This window comes from Nesoenas mayeri (assembly GCF_963082525.1).
Source record: "Nesoenas mayeri genome assembly, chromosome: 2".
Lineage (NCBI taxonomy): Eukaryota > Metazoa > Chordata > Aves > Columbiformes > Columbidae > Nesoenas > Nesoenas mayeri.
Genome location: NC_137543.1, coordinates 131,416,995 through 131,440,883, shown reverse-complemented (window position 1 = coordinate 131,440,883; position 23,889 = coordinate 131,416,995). Strand labels below are relative to the sequence as shown.

Here is a 23,889-nt window from a genome sequence, read left to right as displayed (position 1 = left end):
CGCAAGCATGACAGTGCATTCAGGCACAAAAAGAAAAAAAAGAAGTTAGTACTTTTTTCTTGATTTGTCATGAGTTGTGGCAAAAACCACTGTGGAGTTTCTCCACAGTTCCAGAAAAGTCCCAGTTTGCAAGAACCAAAGTGAAATTTACCCACTTCTCTGCTGCCCATCTGGAAGGCTCTAGTGTTGTCTTGACAAAAGCCTTCCAGGTGAGCTGCTGGGGGAAGTGAACTCAGGGACATCCTCCTCCCGCTTAGGCACTTGTCCTTGGCCAGGGCCACCAGACAGGGCTGATCTGCTCAAGTACCAGCTGAAAAGTCCTTTTGATTCTGTCCATAGGTCAAAAGCTTTCCATGGGCTGTGGTGTTACTACAGTCAAATCATTATTGTCTATTATAAACTAAATTAATTAATCCCAAAAGAAATGTTCAGGGTTTTATTTGTTTTTTTCCTCATCCTAAAGGGTTTTTTTCTACAAGAAAATTCTGAGCAGGAAAGTCTAGCAGACCTTGAGTCACTAGGCCGAATGCTTCCTCATGTCAGTGTAACAGCACAGATTACTTGGGTGCAGGAGGTCAGCAAGGAAATAATTCCTGCTCTCCAAGTCACACAGCAAGTGCTAGGTTCACTGTTAGTCATATCTACTACTGGACAAAAAAGTAAGAGAATGCCTGTCTTGTGAAGGGGAGTGTTTTCTTAACTTTTGGGTTAAAATATCAATGAGAATAAATCAACTTTGCTAAGACTCCAGTTTTTAAAATGGGCTAACTCCAAAATTATCTTCCCTTTCTGATTCTTAAAACCCCAAATTCATGTAGTTTGGCTCAGAATTCTCTCTTCTCTTTCCAGTCTCAACCCCCAGTGAACATACCCTAAATAGCATTTATTCATGTAAAGTTAATGATTCCAGGTCTTCCTCCCAACCTGCCTGACCCACATTTGCCATAGCGGGGAGACAGAGGACTTCTTTTATATGCTAGTAAGTCTCTTCTAGAGGACCCCGTGAAAACCCCCTGTGTTCTGACTCCAGGAAAATCTACAATGGACTGGGCAGTGCAATACACAAGCAATACAATAAAATAATGTAGAGGCATTTACAGAGTAACTATAGCTCTTGACACTATTGAGACTTTTGCAGAAATACAGACTATAGGTAGAGAGCCTTAGTATAGGAAATAGCAGAAGAGACGTACTGTAGCTGGCTGAAGGTGTCCTGTCATCCACATCAATCAAAGTCCCCTCTGACCTGCTCCGTGGAATCTCTCCACAGGTTAGGGAATCCGTTCCACTACTGGAAGTGCTTTCCTCCTAGGAAACAGTTAAACATATAAAACATCTTCAAATATCCAACTCGAAAAAGGGGAAAATGTTGAAGAATAATGGAGCTTTGCTGCTGTGCTGTGATACAAATGAAGAAAAAAAGTGAAGTTATGGTTTATGACTAAATTTATGGAGTCTGCCCGAGAGCATGAAAATCCTGAGTCTTACTAATTTTCAGCAAAAACACCAGATGCTACAGCTACAGTACAATATAGTACCCAAACCCACAGTGAAGTCCAATAACTCACATAATTAAACATCTTGCAATTGGAACTGAGACAACTGTACAACAGCTTCCATTCATAAGGTCTAGAATAAAAACTTTTCTTAAAAAAAAATCAACATAATAATTCCTGTTTTCAGATAATTTTTACTAGAATGACTAAAGGGGAAGAACTAGATCTGTTACTTTGCCAATTAATACAAAGTATTTCCAATCCTTTTTACTTTATTATTCTTCCTATACTCTTCCCTGAGAGACCATCGGGTCAGATTTTCCTTGTAGTCTATAGAAGAATGACTTAAAGTACCATTCCTCAGGGCCCATGACAGCACAGCAACAGCCCAAGAGAGGATATTCAGGTCTCTCCTCTTCCTTGTTCTGGCTACAAGAAGTTCTGTTTGGTTTTGATGTCATTTACATGAGGACTGTAAAACAGATGCTATGGGTGAAAGAGAAAGAGTCAACAACAAACCTGTCTCAAGGGCAGGGAAGGAGGAGCATCTGTCTCTCTGAAGCAGAAACTGGAGGAAATACAATCTTGTGGACCTTTTTGTGCAGAAAAGCTCATTAAATTAGTGTTGTAAACCAAGAGACCACTCAGTGACTTTCCTAGAATCCTCTCACTGATCCTATACACAGCGGGTTATGAATGCTGATGGACAATAGATACAGTAATACATATGGTTAAACATAAAAGAAAAACAAACAAACAGACCAGTAACAAAACACAGCAACAACAAGAGAATGTTTAAAATGCCATAATATTTTTTAGGTCCATCAAGAGGATGCCGTAGCCAGTTTTGTTCACGAGTCTGAAACATTGCAGCCTGTTACTTCTGCAGCCAGAATTGCAGCCTATGCAGATCTCATTTTATCACATATAAAATAGATGGAAAAAAAATGTATTTGGTCTGGTTTCACTGTGGCTGTACGAAAAAAGAATTTTCAGTTACAGTTCTAGGAGGTGTGTTATATGAAATCATTACTGAATAGAAACTGAAAGCTGGTTGTCTGTTTCCATTGTGCAATGCCATGGTTTAAGGCATGTTTTTTTTTCACTGCAAGTGTAAATTGGTACTTTTTGTTCTTCCCCTAAGAGCTACCTGCAGTTAATGTCAATCTGTTCAGGGCCTGCTTTGCACTCAGGCAGGACATAAGGCTGAGGTCAGGCTAAACCTGACTGTCACCCAACCACTCTGCTATGACAGGGCTGTATAGACTTTCAGGTTCCTCTGTTACCAGAAATCTCAGCTGTTGGCCTTAGAAGTCCTGATTTCAGATAGTAGTGAAAGCTTCCAAGACTAATTCTTTGTGGCTTTTGCTATTATTGTTCCACTGGAAATTAAAATGCCTCCTTAATTCCAGCACCATAATTCCTAGATTTGGCGTCCCACATCTGTATAGAAATCTCACTGTTCCTTCTGTCTCTGATAAGAGATAGTATCTTTGATAATGTCTTCAGATTCCTTCAAAGGAAATATATTTTGCTTTACTGCTGCATCTCAAAGTGTTGAAAAATTGAGCACATTGTATAAACATGCAAGATTTTAATCTCAGGCTTCTACTTCAGGGACTGGGGAGGTTTAATCACACCAGATTAAGGTATCCATAGTCTAAAATCCCAATTAATGTACAAAAAGAAAGTGTGCTTTTTACAGAACCAGTGTATTTGTTGCCAGCACTAAGCTCTGACTGATGAATTATTGAGAATTGACACATGAATCTAAGAACAGTTCTTTAAATAGTTAAAACACCCACAATTCTTTCAGTATCTCTATGAAGTGGAGGCAGCAAGTAAGGATAAGGAAAGAGCACAAGAATGCAAGTAGATGCACAGGGGCTAAAATAAGAAACCCATGGGGAAAGGGGAAGGAGAGAGAGAAAGAGAAACAACATCTTTACACAGTGGAAGTATATTGACAGAGACATGACAAGATTACATATGGAAGTTTTATAAACACTAAGAATTTCTGCAAATAGAATAAGCCATTTCCCAAAAGTTTCCTCTGGGAACTCCTTAAAACCTTCACCACTAGGCTGGCACAAAGACAGAAAAGGAGGGTAATGAAAAGGAAAACCACTTTCAAAACTAAGCACCCCGCCTCCCGAAAGCATTCCTTTGTATGAGAGCATAATGAGGGAGCCCTTGTGATTGAGGTATGTCCTCAGGCCTGCCAAGAAGAGGATGAGAGAAGGAGGGAAATATAAACATTGCTGGGCAAAAGATGACCACATTTGGTCAGCTGGCCAAGGGATGTGGGAAGTAATGGGACAAGCTGTACACACATCATCGAGTACCAGGCAATGTGCCTGATGATCTTACATGATATGACACCAGAGCTGGGTCCCATCTCTCCTGTGTTCCAGGCTTAGTGCTGGGAATGCATAAATGCCCAGTGCTTTTGTAGGAGACTAGGAAAATAAGAAAACCCTTTTCCATAGGTACATTCAGTGATAAAATATCATCCCAAATGAAAATTTTGATGGGCAACCCTATTGATTAGGAACTTACCTGGATAAATCCAAGTAAGAGAAGAGAGAAAAATGCACATGGGATATAAAACTATGCTGATCAGTGGGGAAAGGGAAAGGTATGAATCTCGGGGAAAGGGAAAGGTATGAATCTCTTTTGCTGCAAAAAGAAGGAATTCTGTATAGGAAAGAAAAAAAAAAAAAGCTAAGCTTTTCATTTGCTGTAGCTACTGTGTAAGGAAGACGTAAACTGACAAGTGCTTAATGGTGCAAAGTATTATTTGACTGATGATATGTCAGCTCACAGCATGAAGTGAGCAGGGAATGAGGAAGTGAAGAGGCTGGAAAGAGATCAGCTGTGCTGGTGACCAGTGAGTGAACCCGAGTGACTACTGAGAGAAGTGGCATTTTTCTGTATGAGGGCAAGAAACAGTTTGCCAGGTGCACTCTGCTGTTCAAGCTTGGGATGCAGTGCTTGACCCATAAGAGCAGAGAACTTGGGATGCAGAGTGCTGCTGGCAGGCACGTTGCAGCACTGTCACAGAGGCAGAAAAATGCATTAGAGGAACAGAAAAGTCTCAGGTAGAAAGTTCAGCTTCACAGAAGTCAGGAGACAGATTTGCTGCAAATGGTATTTTTGCTGCATGTGATGCCTCCAGAATTCTCTTCCAGGTCTTTTAAAATTCAAGTGCACTGTTTTTTTTTAATCTTTCCACTCTAGCTACCAAAACAAAATATTTCCTACTGTGCTTAAAATAGTGGCAAGGAAGAAAATAAAAAAAGCTCAAAAGCAAACACTTCTCTGCTGCCTTTGCCCTCAAAAATAGGAGAGAACACATTCCTTTGTGGTTTCAGAGTATCAACATCCCAGAGAAAGACACTAGCAATTTGTCTTTCATTCAACCTTGACCCAGTGCATTCTTCTTCAAAACCAGGCTGTGTTAAGAGCAGTGATCTCCTGTGGCAGTGTCTCCTCACAGACATCTACATGAACCTTATACAGATAGTGCTACTGAGCTATACCATTATTCACAGTGATTTGTGGCCTTTGTATACAGAAGATGAAGTTTATGCATTTGCAAAGACAGGACAAACAACACAAGCAGGTGATGGAGATGTGCCTCATTCCTCAGGCTCTCTTTTAGCTGTCCTGCAGAAAAATGACTTGCTAGTTACATAGGTTGGATTGTTAGACTTACTTTACAAGTTTATTTCTAAAAAAGGAGTAAGGTATATTTACCAGAATGTTAAATACAGTGTTCCTGATTTGATCAAGTATTAAGTATACTGGATTATTTAAATACCGTGAAATAGAGAGAAGAAAAGGAATTCTAAAGAGAAAGCAATACAAAGAAGAGAAATGGTTTCAGAAGGCACTAAACGTCATCATCACATCTAAAACACTGCCTGTTCTCAGCAGATTAACATGTTTGTAGATGAACATTAGTTACAGTAATAGGTTGTATTTTAATAGTCCCTTGGCACTTGTGGCATGGAACAGTTTTACACAACTCGCTGACAAATGGTTGGACACAAGTTTATTAATCTTTGATTACAGGTCTCAGCTGTGGTACTGTGTAGCTTGTGATAGTAAAGGATAGCAAATGAAACCTCCAGTTGAGGTTATAAAGTCTGCCTTATTCTCTTAGACTGCTACATGTAAGTCAATCACAGAAAATGCAGCTGTATCTCATTCTGAACAGAGATGGAAACAGCTTTTAATGTTCAACCTTGAGAGATCTCAACCCTACATATCACTGATGCTTGGCCACAATCTTAATGCTTTAGTATGACCCTGTTACTTGTCACTCTTCCTATAGTGATAGAAAAGCATTTTCAATTGATATATCTACTTATTTACTCTGTTGTTAAGTAGTTGATGAGTTTGGTACCTACTTTTTCAAAGTTCTGAAAATTTATCACCCCATGGGAACTTCAGAGCCGTTCACACTACATCCTGAAGCCAGAGTTTAAATTTTCTGCAGACCCACATATGTCTACACTGCTACTTGTAACTGACATAGTGCTGCTCAGAGTACTTCATCTGAGCTAGCATTAAAGGGTAGAGCTAGCAGTCTTGGCACAACAAAAACAGGACTTGAAGTGGGTCATCCTCTCAGTAGATTTCCACAAGTTGACAGGTGGGTTTTTGCAGCCTCTGCTCAGCTCTGCATGACCCAGAACTGAGTGCTTTACCACCCGGATGGGGAACACTGTGCAAGCAAAAATTACTGTATCACAGACACTCCCTCTACAAGACATGTATGCTTCCTTCTGTTTCGTACAACTGCACTTCTACAGTTCCTTGTTGAAAGCATAAGGTCTAAAGAATTTATTTTCAGTTATGGACTTCACATTTTGGAATATTGCTTTCCAGAAGCCTCAAGAATGTGTAGTTAAGTTTTGATATTATCTTTCAGGTTTCAGCTATCACTCTGAAATACTTCATGATTTCTCTTTGGCCTCAAGTATTACAAAAAGAAATATGTTGCCTCCTACTCACATTACTAGGTAATTTTTTAAGGAACAAGAAATGGAAAGTAAAGGTGAACTAAAGGATCCAACTTTGTACTATTTGCAATACTTCTTCTTTCTGCTAAGCAGAGAAAACTTTGCAATTTTCTTAGCTTAATTCTTCTATGAATTCATTTCCTTGCCACCTCTCAAAAGCCTCTAGAAACAATAATAGTTAAAAATCACACTGGGTTCACACCTATTTTATCTAACCATGCATACTTTGGAAGCATAGCTAGTTTCTTGACTTTTGGAGGTTCTAAGAAAACACTTCTGGCTCCTTCACAGAGATTAGAATACTACAAATTGTGACTGATTTTGATGCCAACAGAGTTATTCCTTCAAAACAGGTGTTGAAAGCACTCTATAAGGAGCACCTTTTATTTAGCAATTTCATTAAACAGTAAATGTTTCCATTTCTAGGTGCTGCAAGTGTTTCAATGCCATCATAATACATGCAACATTACAGAGCAAAGGCAACGTCTCTGCGTATCATGTTCTGCACACAGACTAGAGCCCTGCTGCCCATCCTTGGGTACTTTTAGTGTTTGCTAGGATGAAACAAAAACCTCAAGTGTCAACATTTCTTAACAAGCTAGGGAGTGGATATGACTGGGAATCTCAAAATCTGTGCTAGCTACTTATATCCCTGTGAACCATAGCTGTGATCACAGGTTTGTGAGTACAGGATACAACTAAAGTACTCAATATATTATTTTGTTACTCTGATTTCTTCTCCTCTTTCTATTAAATTAGAGATTTATTCACATCCTAGCTGCATGCAGAAGTAACACTGGGTCTTTAACTCAGCAGCTTACCTGCTAGTGGTGAATGGATATAAAGCCTTAGACACCTACACACTACCTTGACTTAGAGACTACTCCCAACTCTGCATAGTATTTATCATGCTCATCCCCAAGAAAGTCTCATGTCTCTGCTTGTTAATGCCAAAATTCAGCTTGGCAGAAGGACCGAGATGAGCCATGGTTTTTGAGGGCAGGAAGCAGTGAGGGGATACAGAAGCAGCAGTAGCATTACAGTAGTGAATGATTTACAATCTAAGAGCTAACTTAAAGGATAATAAAGGAAATTTCTTAAAAACAAGCAGATGACAAAACCAGCAGAAAAACCTTTGTATGCCTCAAAGTCAAAGGGTTAGGAGTAGGAAAAAAAAAAAAAAAAAAAAAGGAAAAGGTTTCCTGTGTCCCAAAGATTTGATTTTGCAACACTTACTGTCTAACACTCTTCCAATTATATATAGAAAATGGCACATCTAATATCCATACAGAAAGCAAGTAAAGGAAAACAGTTTCCAGAAAACCAAACCCAGGTCAAACAGTGAAGTAGTTCTTCATTAGGAACTGACAATCAGGCACTTATATGCTACAGGTTTCCTAGAAATAATTACTTTAAAAATCAAGGCCTGAGCACAAGCAGGGGAAAAATCCCTCTTGATTTCCAATGTTTAAATGTCTCATCTGATCCCCTGATGTGATAACAGAAATCCTGTGAGAGCTGCTCTCTCTTCACAGCATCAGGGCAAAGCACATCATATCAAGAAACCCACCTGCAGAGAAAGGCCAGTGTTTTACTTGTTCACAGCTCTTAAATTTCTTAAAGTTATAATTGTAATTAACATTAACAACAGATTTTAAGCACCCATATCAGCTGGATATGTTGCAAACATGTAGGATTTTTTTTTTTTTTTTTTTTTTTTTTTTTTGCTAAAAATGATATAATCGAGCAATGTGCCTGACACTTTGCCAGGAACCAGTCTTGAACATCCAGCTGTAGAACTGAATTGCCTGTCAGTATGCTGCCTGGATACTGACACTTTATTTTGGACAGATGTGGATTGAAGATGCATGGGAAAAACATGCAATGTGAACCTTGAGGCAAGTTGAACCTGATATCCAGATAGATACAAGATGCCTTTACTCTTCTGATGTTCTGTTTTCAAGAAACTGAGGTGAGCACCTGGAGAAAGATACCGGGGGCACTGCAGTGTGCTGTGCTTTTGATGAGCTATGGGACTAGAAAGGTCTCTTTCCATAAGCATGACAGACTGTTGCTCCAGGGGAAAGCAAAAACACATCAGAAAGCCTGCACTGTCAGGTGGGTCTTTTTCTACGGAGCCATGTTGGTTTGGTGTTACTTAGCTTGGGGGGACAAATAAAAACCACACCGCCTCCAAAAAATAAGTTAATGTGGCAATACACATGAAGAGTTTGTTTTGCAATATCTAAACTACGTCAAGCAAGTTTTCGAAATGTATAATCTAGGCAAGAAGAAATCCCAATGTGTAGGGCATGAATGGGGAACATGAAAGGGGAACGGGACAGGACTCAAATCAGACACTTGTTCCATCTCTCCTGGGGATTATAAAGGGAGATCAATACTCAGAGGGCAAAAATGATGACAGGTAGCTGACACGTGACCAGCTCAACATGGAAAAAATAAATAAAACAGGCAGCCACCTGTGTTAGGAAAATAATTCCATTAAATATGGCAGAAGAAAGTAAATCTATTTGGCAAGTACTCCTCTAGTTATCATTAAAGGTTAGGTTAGGGAGTTAATAACACTAAACAAAATAATTCTTCAGTGCATCCACAAATTACATCTTGCTCTACCTGAGTGCCCATGTAACAGACATAGGGAATATGTAACAGCACAAATAGTATGTTTGATAGATTGTGATGATATTTACAAGGAAAGACTGAAACCTATTTTATGTGTATCGATCTGTTTTGACTGAAGAACTTGTTTAATAGTCCTTGGCACTTTAGGAACATAGTGAAGAGAGCATCAGAGAGGGAGTGTTAATCACAGGGACACTTTCCAAGGTATACTACAGAAAGCAGACTTTTTCTTTGTTGGTTTGTTTTTTTTCTCTTAATGTCAAAGTTTGGTGAGAACTCTTCTCCAGCAGTGAGACTTCATCACATTTGAAACATTTGTGCCTGTGTTGTTAACAATAGGCTGAGCTGTCCATTAAGTTACACCTGCCAATATTTTAAAGTTATTTCTGAAACTGTAATTCTGAAGTGAAGAAGGAAGAGGAATTCATAAAAATGTTTTTTGTTCCCTAAAAGCCAAATCCAGTATCTCTCATTATATTACAGACTCACGCTTTACATAGGAATTACACATGCTCTTGATGGGCAAAAAAACATTCTTATTTCTATCAAATCAGATTTATGTTTTGATGGATAGTTTCTCTACTAATGAATGACATTTGAATCTCTGAATTTTACTCTTACCTACTTCTTATTAATAGTATTGTTAATAGGATACATTTACTGAAATAATATGACTGCTGGATTGACTCTAAAATGGTAATGGTCCAGCAACAAAAATGAAGTCAGAAGAAGATAAACTGCCATGCAACAACAGACTCCATTTAATAATCTATCTCTGATCACAGAAGACTACATATTTCAGAGGAAGAAGTGAGAAGTCCTACATATGAAAATGAGGAGGACCTGCTTCCAGTATTGCTAGTAGTTTTATAACCAAAATAGGAGTGATTCTGTCTTTAAAAAATGAACAAACCAACCACAGTCTTCAGTACCACTGTGGATCTTCTTCTAAAGGAATGGTCAAGTTCAAGAAGATTTGAGGCAATGAGTTCCCAACAAATTGCATGCCTTTAAGTGTCTAAATTTAGTTCTCAAATCTAGCTGACTTACAGGCTCAATGACAAAACTGTCTATTCTTGCCTGTTGAGAAGGCATCTATCCTTTTGTTTCTTACTGTTTGATAAGATAAAAATAACATGTCCATTTATGCAGCGGTGACGAAGTCAGTCTCCAAAGATTTTTTCTTCTTTTCTTTTTTAGAGGTGAAAGTTAGAATTATGTGAGAGACTTGTTCCAGGTCTTGTCTTCCTCCAGTCCCTCTGTTCTTTATCCACCTTCATTCTCTCTGTTGCATCACAGTGTTCAACTGTCTTTCCAGCAGCAGTTCTCCCTTGGGAGAGTGTACCATTAGCATGGATGCAATACCTCAGCAGAAAGCTAGTTTGCCCACCCAGGAAAACCACACTATTGTATTGTGAAGGATAGTATTAAGCAGTGGGAGCATTTTAAGAATGTGTATTCCCTTGTCCTGCCTCCCTGAAGGGTTCAGAGACAGAACCATTCCTGAGATTCTCACAAGCCAGTTGGCTGACCTCCAAAATTGATCAAAGAATTGCTCATACAACAAATCAGAGGAGTCCCCCATGTTAGCCAAGGCATTCCTATGTTGACTATCTGCTATTGTCTCCATTCACTCCCAAAAGGAACAGCGCAGCTCCAGCTTGCTCTTCCTAACAGCCCTACACTTCAGGCTGCTACAGGCACCCTGCCTCCCCACTGGTTCCAGTTCTTCCTTCTGATACGGCACCACTGACTTCTGAGGGCAGAATTTGATAAGGTTGAGAGAGTTGCAATTACTCAAGAGTAGCATGAGCAAGCCCTATACACAAGTGGGTGCCAACCCGTTCAAGAATCTTCCCCATTCAGCTCTATACTATCCTTCCATGCCATTTGCCACGAAGAAATCACTTAATGATATTTCTTCTTTGCGTTTAATATGGCAGTAGTGAGAAGAGAAAGAAGGAATAAAGCTGTTGCTTCCTTCTTTTTTATTTCTTTCCCTAACACTGGCTACAGCACTGTGTTAGACATGTGGAGGGAATTAACATAGGACAGAAAATTAAGGGGTCAGTGGTCAGTAAGGAAGGAAGGAAGGAAGTAAGGAAGATTTTCCACTCAAGTTGCATGTCAAAGGGAAAGAAAAAAAAAAGAACCTACACATACACCACACAAACCCAAACCTTAAATTGTCATGGATTTCATCCTTTTATACACAAAAAAATAGTCAGTTTAGTTGAAGAAAAGTTTTCATCTGCCCCAACAAATGGCTGATGCTTTCAAATAAAAATAATGGCTGGAGTGATGCAGTTGCAAATTGTTCAGAATGCTGGACTACAACCAAACTTTTCTAATTCCTAAACAGTGCCTCTCAGGTAGCCCTGCAGAAAATCTTCAGGAAAACAATTTAGAAATGCTCTGGAAGATACTCTATCAGTTCAAAATTCATGCCCAGTTTTTTATTTCACCTATTCTGCTTCAGCAAGCTTTACTATTTTTCACCACAGCAGAACTTATCGTCTTTCTAGCAGAAGTGGAGGACTACAGATCAGTAACTCTCAGATACAATCACAGCATTTCAATATGTTATCTCAAACTTCCCTCCCCACCCCAGTCTGTCCCTGGTCCCTTCCTTCCCCCCTCACCTACTCCCCCCAAAAAAGCCCCCACAAATCCAGTCAGTCCTGCACTCTCTCAAACATTTTTACATGCAGTAAATTCATTTTCACTCATATGGCAGTCTCTGCAAGACCTGTCCCCTGTCCAGCCTTGTGAAGATCCTAATGTCCATCTTTTGCTTTCCTTCACCCTTCAGAGACACTGAGCATGGTGATCTTCCAATTTCATATAGACTGATCCAGCTCAGTATTTTATACTATTAACTTTACAAAAAGGCTGTAATTCTTTGACCTCCCTGGCCTACTACACAGAAAAACCCTGGGCATCATTTATCATCCAAAACCATCTCTGCAGCCATATGATGCTCCGTTCACTAGAAAGAATAATCACCTTATACGTGAAGTGAAACTGCTATATAGGCTATTGTCAGGCTACAGAATTACAGAAAATTTATTTGAGACCACTAGGATATTCAAACATCATGCAAACCACATTAATTTCAAAACTTTAACTCTGAAAGTATATTTTCATGCACTGCCTAGAGTTGAGGTTTTTCTGACAGCCAGTCTAGCAGGAGGGGAGACTAATCTCTCCTTGCTATGGGGACCTATGAACAGTGTCCCATAGATTGGCTATAGCAGATTGAAAGGAACAGACAGCCATCTCAAATATCACTAAATAACCCAGGGAACAAAGCCCCAGCACAGGCCATGTCATTTGAGATCATACTTCTATGAAGCTGGAGTTCCTTTAGATGGCCACTTTCAGTCTGATCAATAATAGCTGGGTAAACCTTGCTTCAGACAGGAAGAAACCAGGTGCATGGTTACAAGAGAAATAAGCTGAAAATCATATCACATTTATAAGTGTATTTTTTAGTTTTTTAGTACTTTGACTTTCCTAGTTAGGAACCTGAAAACACCTGCCATGTGCTAGCTCAGAGAATTCAGCCTATTCAGCAACAGCTTCCAAATGCCATCACTAAAGAAACACTTTCTGGTTTCATCTTCAAAAGTTTACTGTCCTTGCTCCATTTGTACCAAAACGTGGGAGGAGGCATTCACAGCTTTTCCAAAAGGTCACTGAATTTGAAGGTCAAAGCATTTCCTTACCCATCCCACCTCGTTGGCAGCAAGTCTTGAGCTTTACACTGTTAACTAGCTCCTGCCTCTCAAGATAAGGGCTCAAAACATGTGCTGTGTTATGTGAATTATACATGCAAAATTCTACGGTTTGGGTTTTTTTTCTAATCAGATTTGTTATTTTATGGGTTTTCTATAGAGATCAACATTCACAACAGATTTACAGTGCAAATGAAAGACTGTTTAAATCAAGCAGCTCACTCCCACCATTACACATGTGTCCTTGTCATCACTGTCAGGGGTTCATTGATTAAAGTGTACAACTGTCATAATGTGTAGATATCATTTTAACATTTAACTTAAAATCATCAAATCAAATACACAACTTGTTGTGTGATGGCAATTTACTTTGCTTAAGATATTTTTCCTTGGCTGTAGTGAGACAGGAGACTCCTGTTACCTCTGTTTGCTACAGACACATGTAATCCTGGCCGTGCAATTTACTGGATGAGGTTTTCAGTCTTCCTTTTGTAGCAATTATTCTTCTGTTTCAGGTCATTGATAATGACAAGCAGATATTTTTTAAAACATAGGATTCTCTAACAAAGAGCTGTCTGGTACAAAAAGTGGAATAAAAGCATGAGGTATGAAAATCGAAACTCAAATTAAATATATTCTGCTTCCAAAACTTCGCCTAAACTTTAATTTAGCAAGTGTTCTTGGAGATGCATGGTCCAAATGTTGTCCAGCTTGAAGTTGGCTTAGGTCAGCTCCTGACAGATCGCAGTCCAGGGTTCTTTTTGTATAGCTTTCTTCATCCATAATAAACAGAAATGTGTACACCTTTGCTCAGAACTTGAATCATGATCTAAAAAACTTCTATAATGTAGTGTTTTACTGTTAGCTATTGTAAAGCTATGACACATCCACCAGAAGTGAGGAGTGTAAGTCAGCAGATCATCAGTAAGAACATGTGAAGATATTTGTCTAATTTGGTGCAAGTTCTAATCTTCAGAACTTCAGGAGATTTTGCTTAACTTCACACCAAGCAGAAATAACTCTACACACAGACTTGATAAACATTGCTAAACAGTTTGTTCTGTTGTGAAAATTAGTTCAGATAACTTTATTTTGCAGTGCAAATTCATCTCACATTGCTGATTTTGGCAAGATTTTACAAGGGTATCTCTGTCATCTTCATTCAGTATGCTGAATCACTAGTGTCCACACAAGTAATTTGATTTTTAAGTTCGTTAGAGATTAGCATTTAAAAGCCCCTAAGGTTTAATGCATAACCATATGTGAACCTTTTGCCTGGAGGAAGAGTGAGGTTTCACTCCACTTTCTCCATATTAGGAGTTGATTTGCCACCTAAGCAATGTTTTTCAGCCCCCCAGATCTACCTGTCCCAAGAGGAATGGGGCTTGAGACACACAGATTTTGGCACCACAGGCAAAGCAGCTCAAAACCTGGCAGCTCCATAGTTGCCAGACTGTTTCAGAATTACTAAATTTGATTTATGCACAGATTTCAAAGCCAAAAGAAACGAAGCAATCATCTTTATTCTTCCTTGATGCAGGATCAAGGCTACAGACTTTTACCTAGCTGTTATTGTGTCAAGTTGAATACTTCTTATTGAACCAAAAATGCTTAGAAAAAAAAAAAATGCAATTTTGAGCCCCAGAGCTGATGTTTATATTCTGTTGGGACTCAAATCAGGGTTTTCTTTTACTTTTTCATTTATATACTAGTAGAACTAGCCGGAATAACATCTCTCTGCTAAGCTTTGTACAAATACATAGAAAGCACAGCACAGTGACAAGGAACTGATTGTTTAATGCACAAGACAAGGAAGGGCAGGGATAGGGGAAAAATGGAGATAAACATGTTTACAGATAGAAAGACTAAAACACAAAGAGACTGATAACCACATTCCAGTGTCTTCCACCCCAACCATAAGAACTGTGTAAACATGTGCTAACCCCTTAAAAATCTGGCTCCGAACAACTTGTCTCAGAGCACTCAGGAAATCAGTGACAGAGCACAGGATGTGCAAGTGCCATGGGAAGTAAACTGCCACCAAGGCTTTGAAAGTAACTGTATAAATATCACAAGAGCCCTTCTCTGCCACAAAGTGTTCACACCCTGAAAAGGCAATTAACTTGAGAGCAAGGCAGGTATTCATAACACCTCCCAACAGGTTTTGCATTGCTAGGTTTGGCCTTCCATTCCAGCTATCAGCAGAAATCACATACCAAAATCAGATACAAGACAACTGTAGCTATGTATAACAGGTAGAAAAAATTACTGATGTTATATAGAGAGAAATGCCTCCCCACACACACTCTTTTGTCTCTCTCATGTTTTCTTTTATCTGGTAAAAGAACTGACCAGTAGCCAAACTTAGGAGTCCGAGATCATCCATTACCTTTTTTTTCTTTTTTCTTTTTTTTTTTAATAAATAAATAAATAAATAAATAAATAAATCATAGTGATGTTGGATCAAATTTCCATTAAGTTCAACCTTCAAACAAATGGTCCTTCTGTTTCTGCTACCATATACTACATGAGATGAGAAAACCTCTAGGGAAATTCTTACTTTTCTGGGGAGCACGTCACTAGTACCTATAGTACCTCCTGCATATGTGTTTTGTCACTGGAGTACAATCATTACCAGTAAAAATACACCAGGGAATTCCAAGATGGAAATGTCTGTCTCATATATTTTCCAGATTAGTATCACTTTTCTGCTCAGCAGCTGTATCAGTAGCCACCCAGTAGTGCAAGCCAGGTAAGTAACTGTGGGTGAAATCCAGCTGGCAGAGCATAAGTACCTTTGCTCTGGCAGGCAAAAAGGTAACTCTGAGAGCTATTAAATGTACCTCTTTCTCTCCAGTGATGAGATAAAGAAATTAAGTTATTGATGTTAGGATGATGCATGCATTAAGCACTTACAAGAAGATTCACACACACACTTCAGAGAGCAGATGCTTCCGAGTTCTCAAAAAAAAAAAAAGCAGATATCTAAGTGGGAAAGCCATGCTACCTGCCCTCACTCTCCTCAAAACAATATGAAGTTTAGCTTCAACACTTTTAAGTTTGGTTCAATTAGTGTAACCTGCGTCATATACCATCTTGTTGTAGATGGCATACAACTTTGCTCCTTGTCAGATTGCAGTGGACTGTTTGCACTGTATATGGAAAGTGAGGGGACATGTTTGAGTTTAGCTTTCCTCTTCTCGTCCCTTGAGATAGATACTATGAACACTTCAATCAGAAGCTGCCTCTGCTGAGAACTGTTAGATGTTTCCTTGGAAAGCTAATGAGATTTTACAAATGTATTTTCAATATTATTCATTTAACTTGATGGTTGGCACAACTTATTGGAAGCAAGTTAACAGTCTCAGTCCAGAGGCAAAGAATTGGTGTCCATATTAAAGAACAGACTACATTTGGAATGGGAAGAAGAAAGAAAAATAATCACTGAGCAGAAGAACAAACTGGCTTTACTCATGTTTGGAGTATTATAATTTCACATGGAGCAACAGGTGACAATTTGTGCTTTGAGAATGAGGGCAGGACTATGAATAATTTGAGAATTCCTGTCTCCCGGCTGCACTATGGTCCTCCCACCTTTACAGGGGTCCTGTTAAATTAAGGCTAATGTGCCAGTGGGAGTGAACTCATAAAAAGATTATCATCACATCATAGGCTTTTCTTCAGAGCTCAGAGCTGATATTATAGGAGGTAATGTATGAATAAAAACAAACCACCTAAAAGTCTCTCCAGCTGCCCCTCCTCTCCCGCCAGCTGTTTCAGACAAAGTAATTTCCTTTTAATTATGCAGCTTAGTACATGTAGAAATACAGCTTATTCTCCATGTAAATACATATCCAAACTTCGGTCCCAATGAGATCGTATGACCAAAATTAGGCTGTAGGATCTGCCACTGATGGGTCAAAAGCTTCAAGTCTACTGGTGAAACTTCTGGTTTTTTACAGCTGTAGGCTCAGATGGGAGCTTGAACAACTCTTTGTCAAGTTGTTGCACAAATGTTTTGTGAACAGAGTATTACAGCTAGTGGCAAAGAATGTGTTTGCTTTGGCATAATTGCAAGGTGACTGGCACAATGGACGAGCAATGCTGTTGGCAGTTTGTATTAGTAAGTAAAGATGAAACCTGGATTAATACCATTATATCTAACTAGAGGTCAGTTCACATTAAAGTATGAGCCAATACATTTTAGAATCAATTTAAATACTTGTGAACTCCTATTTAACGCAGGGGATGATTAATGCCTCCATAGAGAGATGGAGATTAAAGAATTAATTCAGACCAAGCTTGGGATAGAACTAAGGTCAAATCTCAAATCTCCCAATATTTTAAAATATTGGGCAAGAAACAAGATCACCTAGCATTGTGCTTAAGGCTAAGCCTGTTTTTGGGGATGCCATCTGACTGGCTGGCTGGCTGGCTGCTCCAGAAAGCAGCAGTCCTACGTCTGCTTTGCATCAACACTGGTGCTTATCTGGTCCCAGAGGGAGCTGCCCAGGCACTGATGAGTCAGTGTTCACCTGTGCTGGCCTGTGGGAAGTAATGGCAAGGTAGGAGAAATGGGACTGTCCCATTCAGCAGCAGGTAGCCATTACAGCAGCTTAAATGTAGCACAAGGACTTACCCAAAGTAAAATGGCAGCTCCCTATCTCACAGGCATGTTGTAAAGAGGAACACAAATATTATTAATTATTCAAAAAGATCCTTTCCTCATTGAGAAAGCTGAAGAAAATGGCAAAGAGATTCAACTGTTTACATTTTCAATTCAAATAATTGTCATCCAGAGTCATCTTTAAATACATATCCCAAGCAGAAGACTTAGAAGAATCTCTTCTCAGCTGCCAGCATACTCACTGGGTTTTCTGAGCATTTCAGCTTGCAGATTCACCCACACAGCAATGGGGAAGCAGCATTCGGGGGTGCATAAAACTGCTTTCAACCAAATAATCAGCCAGCTTCTTCCTGAGCCTGCTGGTTTATGAGGTGAAGTCAGCTACAAAAGGAAAGGGCTGCTACTGTTACACAAATTAAGCCATATATCCCTTGATGAAATATTCCTTGAAAAGAACGTCTGGATACATCCAAACCTAGAAGCTTTTCCTCTCCACCATGAAGATACCAAACCAGAGCCCAAAATGTCACTTGTTGCAAACTATAAAACTTCCAGGTTTTCAAAGTTTCCTATGATTCAAAGTCCTGATGCAACTTCATCATCCCTCCTTGGTCGGGAAGTGCTCCAGTGCCTCAGCTTGTTGCAGCGTACAAAAGGCACTTTGAGGGAATTCTGATGGGTGGGAAGAGAAGGTCATTGGAAAGCAATATGGCAGTGTTTGTTCACAAACCAAAATTACTGAGGTTACTAATGCTAGGGCAGACTATGAGAAGCTATTGGAAAACTTATTGAATTGAACAGCATAACATTGTTTGCTGTAGCTAAGAACATGAAGAGGTGATTTCAGAGGAGCAATTTAAAATTCCTTATACATGTTGATTTCTAAGCTAGCTGTAGTTTCTCAGAAAAATATGTTTGCTCAATGTGCAGAAATGCAAATGAGATTAGTCTGTACAGGGAAGCAGATGAAAATATGGTAAAATATTACAGAGCAAATACATTTTTTTTCATGAGTATGTGACCTCACCTTTTCTCTAGAGTTCAGTTTTGGAAAAAAAGAAACAAACAAAATCTACTCTTTAAAATACAAAGCTGAAGGCGATGAAGTGAAAATAACTCAAGAAAGAGGATAAGGGAGGGGAGGACTTCCATAGAAGTAGTTAAAAAGACAGAAGGTCAAATTAGACTAATCTTTTTGTGGTTGCAGCAGACTATGGGAATGTCAGGAAATAAATGTTGTTGAAATATCTCCTTTCTCCTCTCCCGTCATGTTACATTTCCCATTGTGAGACCTGGGAGGCAACTTAGGATCCTATATAGTATTTTGTAGCAGAAGGGATGGAAGAGCCAGTAGTTAGAGACAGAGCTATGCTTATTGTTTTACAATTTTTCTTTGCAAGTACAAACCATAGTTTGTGGTGCAGAAATGTGCCACACTGCAGTTGCTACTACTGCAGAGTTCAGCTTTTCAGACAGGACATCCTTCAGAGACCATCAAATTATGTTGACTAAATGGATGTACTGTCCAAAAATCCTTTTTTTTTCTCCTTTTTTTTTCTTTTTTTTTTACAGGAACATCATTTCTATTTCTGCAGATATCCATAGATAGATAGATAGATAGATAGAGGTGTTTCTTCCACCTACTCTGTATTAATATTTCAAGGATAGACTTCTCTGCAGGAATTTATGCCAAAGTTTACAGTAGCATAAACATGTAGTTTATCAAGGTGTTTATCTTTTGTGAAAAATAGAAAGGGAAAGCGCCCAGCTTCAGAAATGGTGAATTTCTAATTTTTTTCTTCACTTGCATACCCTTAGTAGAAATCTCTCAGAGATAGTCCACCAAACACAAATATTGCTGGGCCACAGGCCAAAAGTTATTATTATAGAGTTAAAAAGAAGTTAAATAACAAAGAAGACAGCAATTGAACCCAATTAGCCATTCTCATAATAAGGGGAGAAAGGGAGGCAAGAAAGCTAGCAAAACATTTTAAAACAAACGTTTAAATGCTCAATGAGCTTTATATTGTAACATATAATTAGCCAGTTGCACACATTCTTACAGGATATTGTACTATATAGTTTAGTGAATGCAACTGTAGATATTTACCCAAGGTAAATACTATTTTATGACTTCTAGCATGACAATAACCAGCTAGTACTTGGGTTGTAAATCCTGTTGTATATCTCCCACCCAGCACAGACACCATGCAACTGGTTTCAGTGTGTAAATTCTGCGTTGGAGCATTTCACATTAACTGCTGTCAAATACATGGTTTTGGGCTAGGGAAAGTGGCAATTTGCACCTCCCCAAGTTCTACTCAGTGCGATCCTCTCCCTATTCCCCTCCCTTTCTCACTTGCTCAGGAGGATGCCTATTGCGATTTTCTAGTAAAGCCAGTAAAAAATTATTCCCAAGGTTTTGAACCTGTCTCCTTAAAAAAAGAAATCTATAACTACGAAGACGTGTTATTAGCTGAGTGGTAATAACAGGTGGCAGGAGAATAAGAGCTGTTTCTTTCCTGTCTTTCATTTAAATGTTTCTATTTCTAAACAGACTCGCCAGTTCTGATTGTCATTTTTTAGCCATAAAGGGAGTTGGTTCAAGGTCTGTCAGCATGATAGGTCTTGCCTCCACAGAGGTCTTGCCTCCATTTATCCTGGAGATATTGCCTTTCAAGTATTCTTCTAATAGCAAATGAGCATTTTAAAGTTCAGAATAATATGTGCTCTTTAAACACTGTTTTTCTGATTTCTGATAGCTGCCTTGTTATCAGGGAAGTTCGTTTATGCAGTGTTCAGCATCCTATTGCACATTTCTGATCTCTAACATACAAAACCAGGAACCAGTCCAAATGCTGCATGCGGGAAGACGAGTATTTCAGTTCATATAGCGCTTCAATAAAACCAAAACTACTAAACAAACAAAACCTCAACCAAACAACAATAACAACAATAAACCCACACATGCACACACACATACACAACTACAGCAGCTTGTTTCACAAAAGACAGAGAAAGTCAACTTAATATTGGTTGATTTAAAATTTTAGGAACTTGATCATCTATGCTCTCAGGAAAAACAACCAACAGCATTTAGCAAGCTCTGTGCCTTTCTCCACACATCCCAAACCACCCTAGGGTACAATATTGTGCAATTCAAATTGTACACGGGTTCTGCGCCTTCTCCAGAGGTACCTGGCACTAGCTACAGCCAAAAGGAGAGTATTGGACTGCAGCATTAATACTAGGTAAAAAAGTACGCTGATACTTCAGCCCTTCCAAAATATTTTAAACAAAACTACAGAAGATATTTGGGGGAAAAAAACCAAACCAAAACAAAACAAAAAAAAAAAAAAAACCAAGTAAACAAACAAACAAACAAACACTCACCATTCTGGAAACTAAGAGCTTTCTCCTAGATCCGAATTATGTCATTGGTCAAGACATGAAGACACCAGCACTGTTGAAGAAGCACCTATTGCTGCTCCAGCTGCGGAAAACTCCGGCGGGCTCGAGTAGGTGCTGAGAGCGCACCTGGTGTGCCTCACTCTCAGGGGTGCTGAGCAACGCCTGCTGGAATGTGCAGTCTAGCAGGTACCTGGCACCACTTGTTCAAACAGACAGGAGGGAGCGATTGAACTACATTACCCATAATTGCCTTTGGCTGGTTTATGATTACACCTGAAACCAGGAGAGGTGGTGCAGGAGTTTCGCCTTAGGGAGGAGAGATAGGCACAGTCAGGAAAGAAGGAAGCATGTGCTCCTTGTGCATCGCTGGAAGGGAGTTAGGGTTTTCTATTAATACTTTCACACGGCATGTTGCAAACATATTGAGCTTTCTGGAAGAGGGAAAAAGGATGTCCTTCTGATAAAGATCAAGGTTAGAAATAATTAGATTTACTGGCAATGAATACAGTGACCAAAATCGCATGAACCTGTATGACTGGTTTGGGCATCTCTGTGCTTGTGAGAGAATCAGACAGCTGGGTATGAGGAAGCAAGTGAAGGAGGGGTGGCGACGGCCTGAGAAGACATCTACAGAGGAGGGAAACCTTCAAGGTCAGGTTGGACGGGGCTCTGAGCAACCTGATCTAGTTGAAGATATCCTTGCTAATTGCAGGGCGATTGGACGAGATGACTTTTGAAGATCCCTTCCAACCCAAACTGTTCTGTGATTCTATGAAAGCAGAGACATTTGGGAGGGTGAGGGGGAAAGAGTTCCTTTTTGCCCTCATGAGCTTGAGGAAATAACAAGTTTTCCCAGATATTATATTGCAGGTGTTTTTCTCAATGATTTCAGCATTTTATTGAATAACATTAAAGGGACAAAGATTACAGCCACAGGGAGATAAGATAAATGGTCTTTGCACAAGGAATGTCATGGGGAGTTGGAGAAGAGATGATTTGCCTGTCCTATTGTTATTTGCTACCTGTGTTTTTGTGGCACTTAGGACTCACAGCTGGAACTCCCCTTTGATGAAAAGAGGCTTCACAGGTTTTCTAAGCCTGTCTCCAAAAAGCTGAAGTATAAATCAAACAGGACAAAAATGTGGAGAAAGGCAGAATATGGATTGTTTGTGGAGTAGATAGTGTCAATCATGGTGTGCAATTTCTACCAAATGAGCTACTTCCCAAAATAAGTGGGTTTGTTTGACCAGGGCTAGTAGTAAAGTGGGGTTAAACTCAGCAAGTAGTTTCATCTGGAAAAAAATAAAGTTGAAATGGTGCCAACACCATTTCAACTAAATGGTCAGTCCACTGCAATAACATTCAGTTCCTTCAGAGAACTGCACACTTTCCCTCCCCAACTAATAATACAGAAAACAGCATTTCACACCTGACCATATGCAATTTGGAGATGTTAATCTCTTCTAATTTGTATAATAAAGTAAGGCCTTGACTGTGACAAAGATAAGAGATGCCCTATCTCCAAATGCTTTAACCAACTAGATATATTGTTGAGAGAGCTCTGTGCTGTTATCAGAAGCCAGAAGTTGAGTAACAGAGCAGGGTTATTCACTTTTTAGTTTCTGCTCCCACTGCCTCTCTAAAGGTTTATAAATTCAAGATCTGGAAATAGAATACATAGGGCAGATAAAGCCCTGTTAGACATGAAGAGGAGAAGGAAAACATTTCCAAAGATACTTAGTCGTTTACTCAGAGCTATTAAAAAAGCAACTATTTAATTTTTGTTATATATTTAATTTTCTGGGTTTTGTTGTTTTGTGGGGTTTTTTTGAGGTAGGTACGATCTATCATGTGTCTATAATGCTAATGACAATGATATCCCAAACCAGTTGAAACTCACTGTTAGACTATTATAATTTAATAATAAATTAAGATCTTAGTATCTTAAACTCCAGATTTCAACTTCTTTCCTGTCATCTCAGACTACTCCTTAAAATTTCCATTTAGATAAGATACTTTTCCCTAAACTTCATTTCTCTGAATGGACCATTAGCTCATAACAGAAATGTTTGTTCCCAGTAGAAGTATTTTCAGAGCCAGATGTTTTTGACAATCCATTCTTTTGATTGAAAGAATAATTTTTAAAATAGTAGTGGTATTTTACCTTAAACAGGAAAACTTAAGTTCAGGCTGATGATTTTTAACATCACTTTTCACAGGGATGAATCAAAATTAATTAAATCAAATATGCTTCTCAACTGCTTCTCAGCTAGAAAAATCACTATAGAGGATATTTGTACCATTAGATTTGTGGGATCCTGCTGACCCACATAAGGCATCTACATTATTTCAGTTTACTTCTGGGCCTCAGAAAAGGGCTTGAGTATTAAAGAGAGTCTATCAGGGTTGTCTGTACAAGGGTGACCAATTATTAGTTCCCACATTTTTATCAAACTCTACCACTTCTGTCTTGTTGCATAATGGAGTTTACCTTGAGGGTATCTCAAGTAGGTGTTTGAAAGACAGCACTGCATACCCTGCTTACCTCTCCGAAAGCATATCTGATCAGTCAGCTTGTTTCCACCCTCCACTGAAACTCATACTCTGTAACAACTTTTCTTTGAACATCATTTGATGAGAAAATATGGCTTTCTGCACTTTGACTCATTTTCAAGATAAAGACTTTCAGAAAGCAGATTTAGACTGTTAGGTCTTAGGAATGCTAAGCATGACCTGGAGAGTTAATAAGCAATTTCATGCATTTAATTAACTTCACTGTTTGTGTACAGGGGAAACTCACATGCTGTACATGCAGACAAAAGCAATAGCAGATGCTTGCAGGCTCATTTGGCAATATATTTTTCACACACATTTTTTTGTTTGCTAATTCATTTCTCAGATATATTTCTGTCATTGAAATCAATGGAATTTGAGGAGGAATATTT

The 23,889-nt window shown here is 39.0% G+C and overlaps 1 protein-coding gene across 1 annotated transcript in view; it reads right to left on the bottom strand.

Moving 5' to 3' along the window:
- Positions 1 to 23,889, bottom strand: part of MACC1 (MET transcriptional regulator MACC1) — a gene marked incomplete at its 5' end in the record, with an annotated part of 80,043 nt that overhangs the window by 10,530 nt on the left and 45,624 nt on the right. The window contains one exon of the mRNA XM_080364205.1: positions 1,194 to 1,308. Coding sequence (XP_080220331.1) covers positions 1,194 to 1,308 — 115 coding nt within the window. The remainder of the gene's footprint in view (positions 1 to 1,193; positions 1,309 to 23,889) is intronic.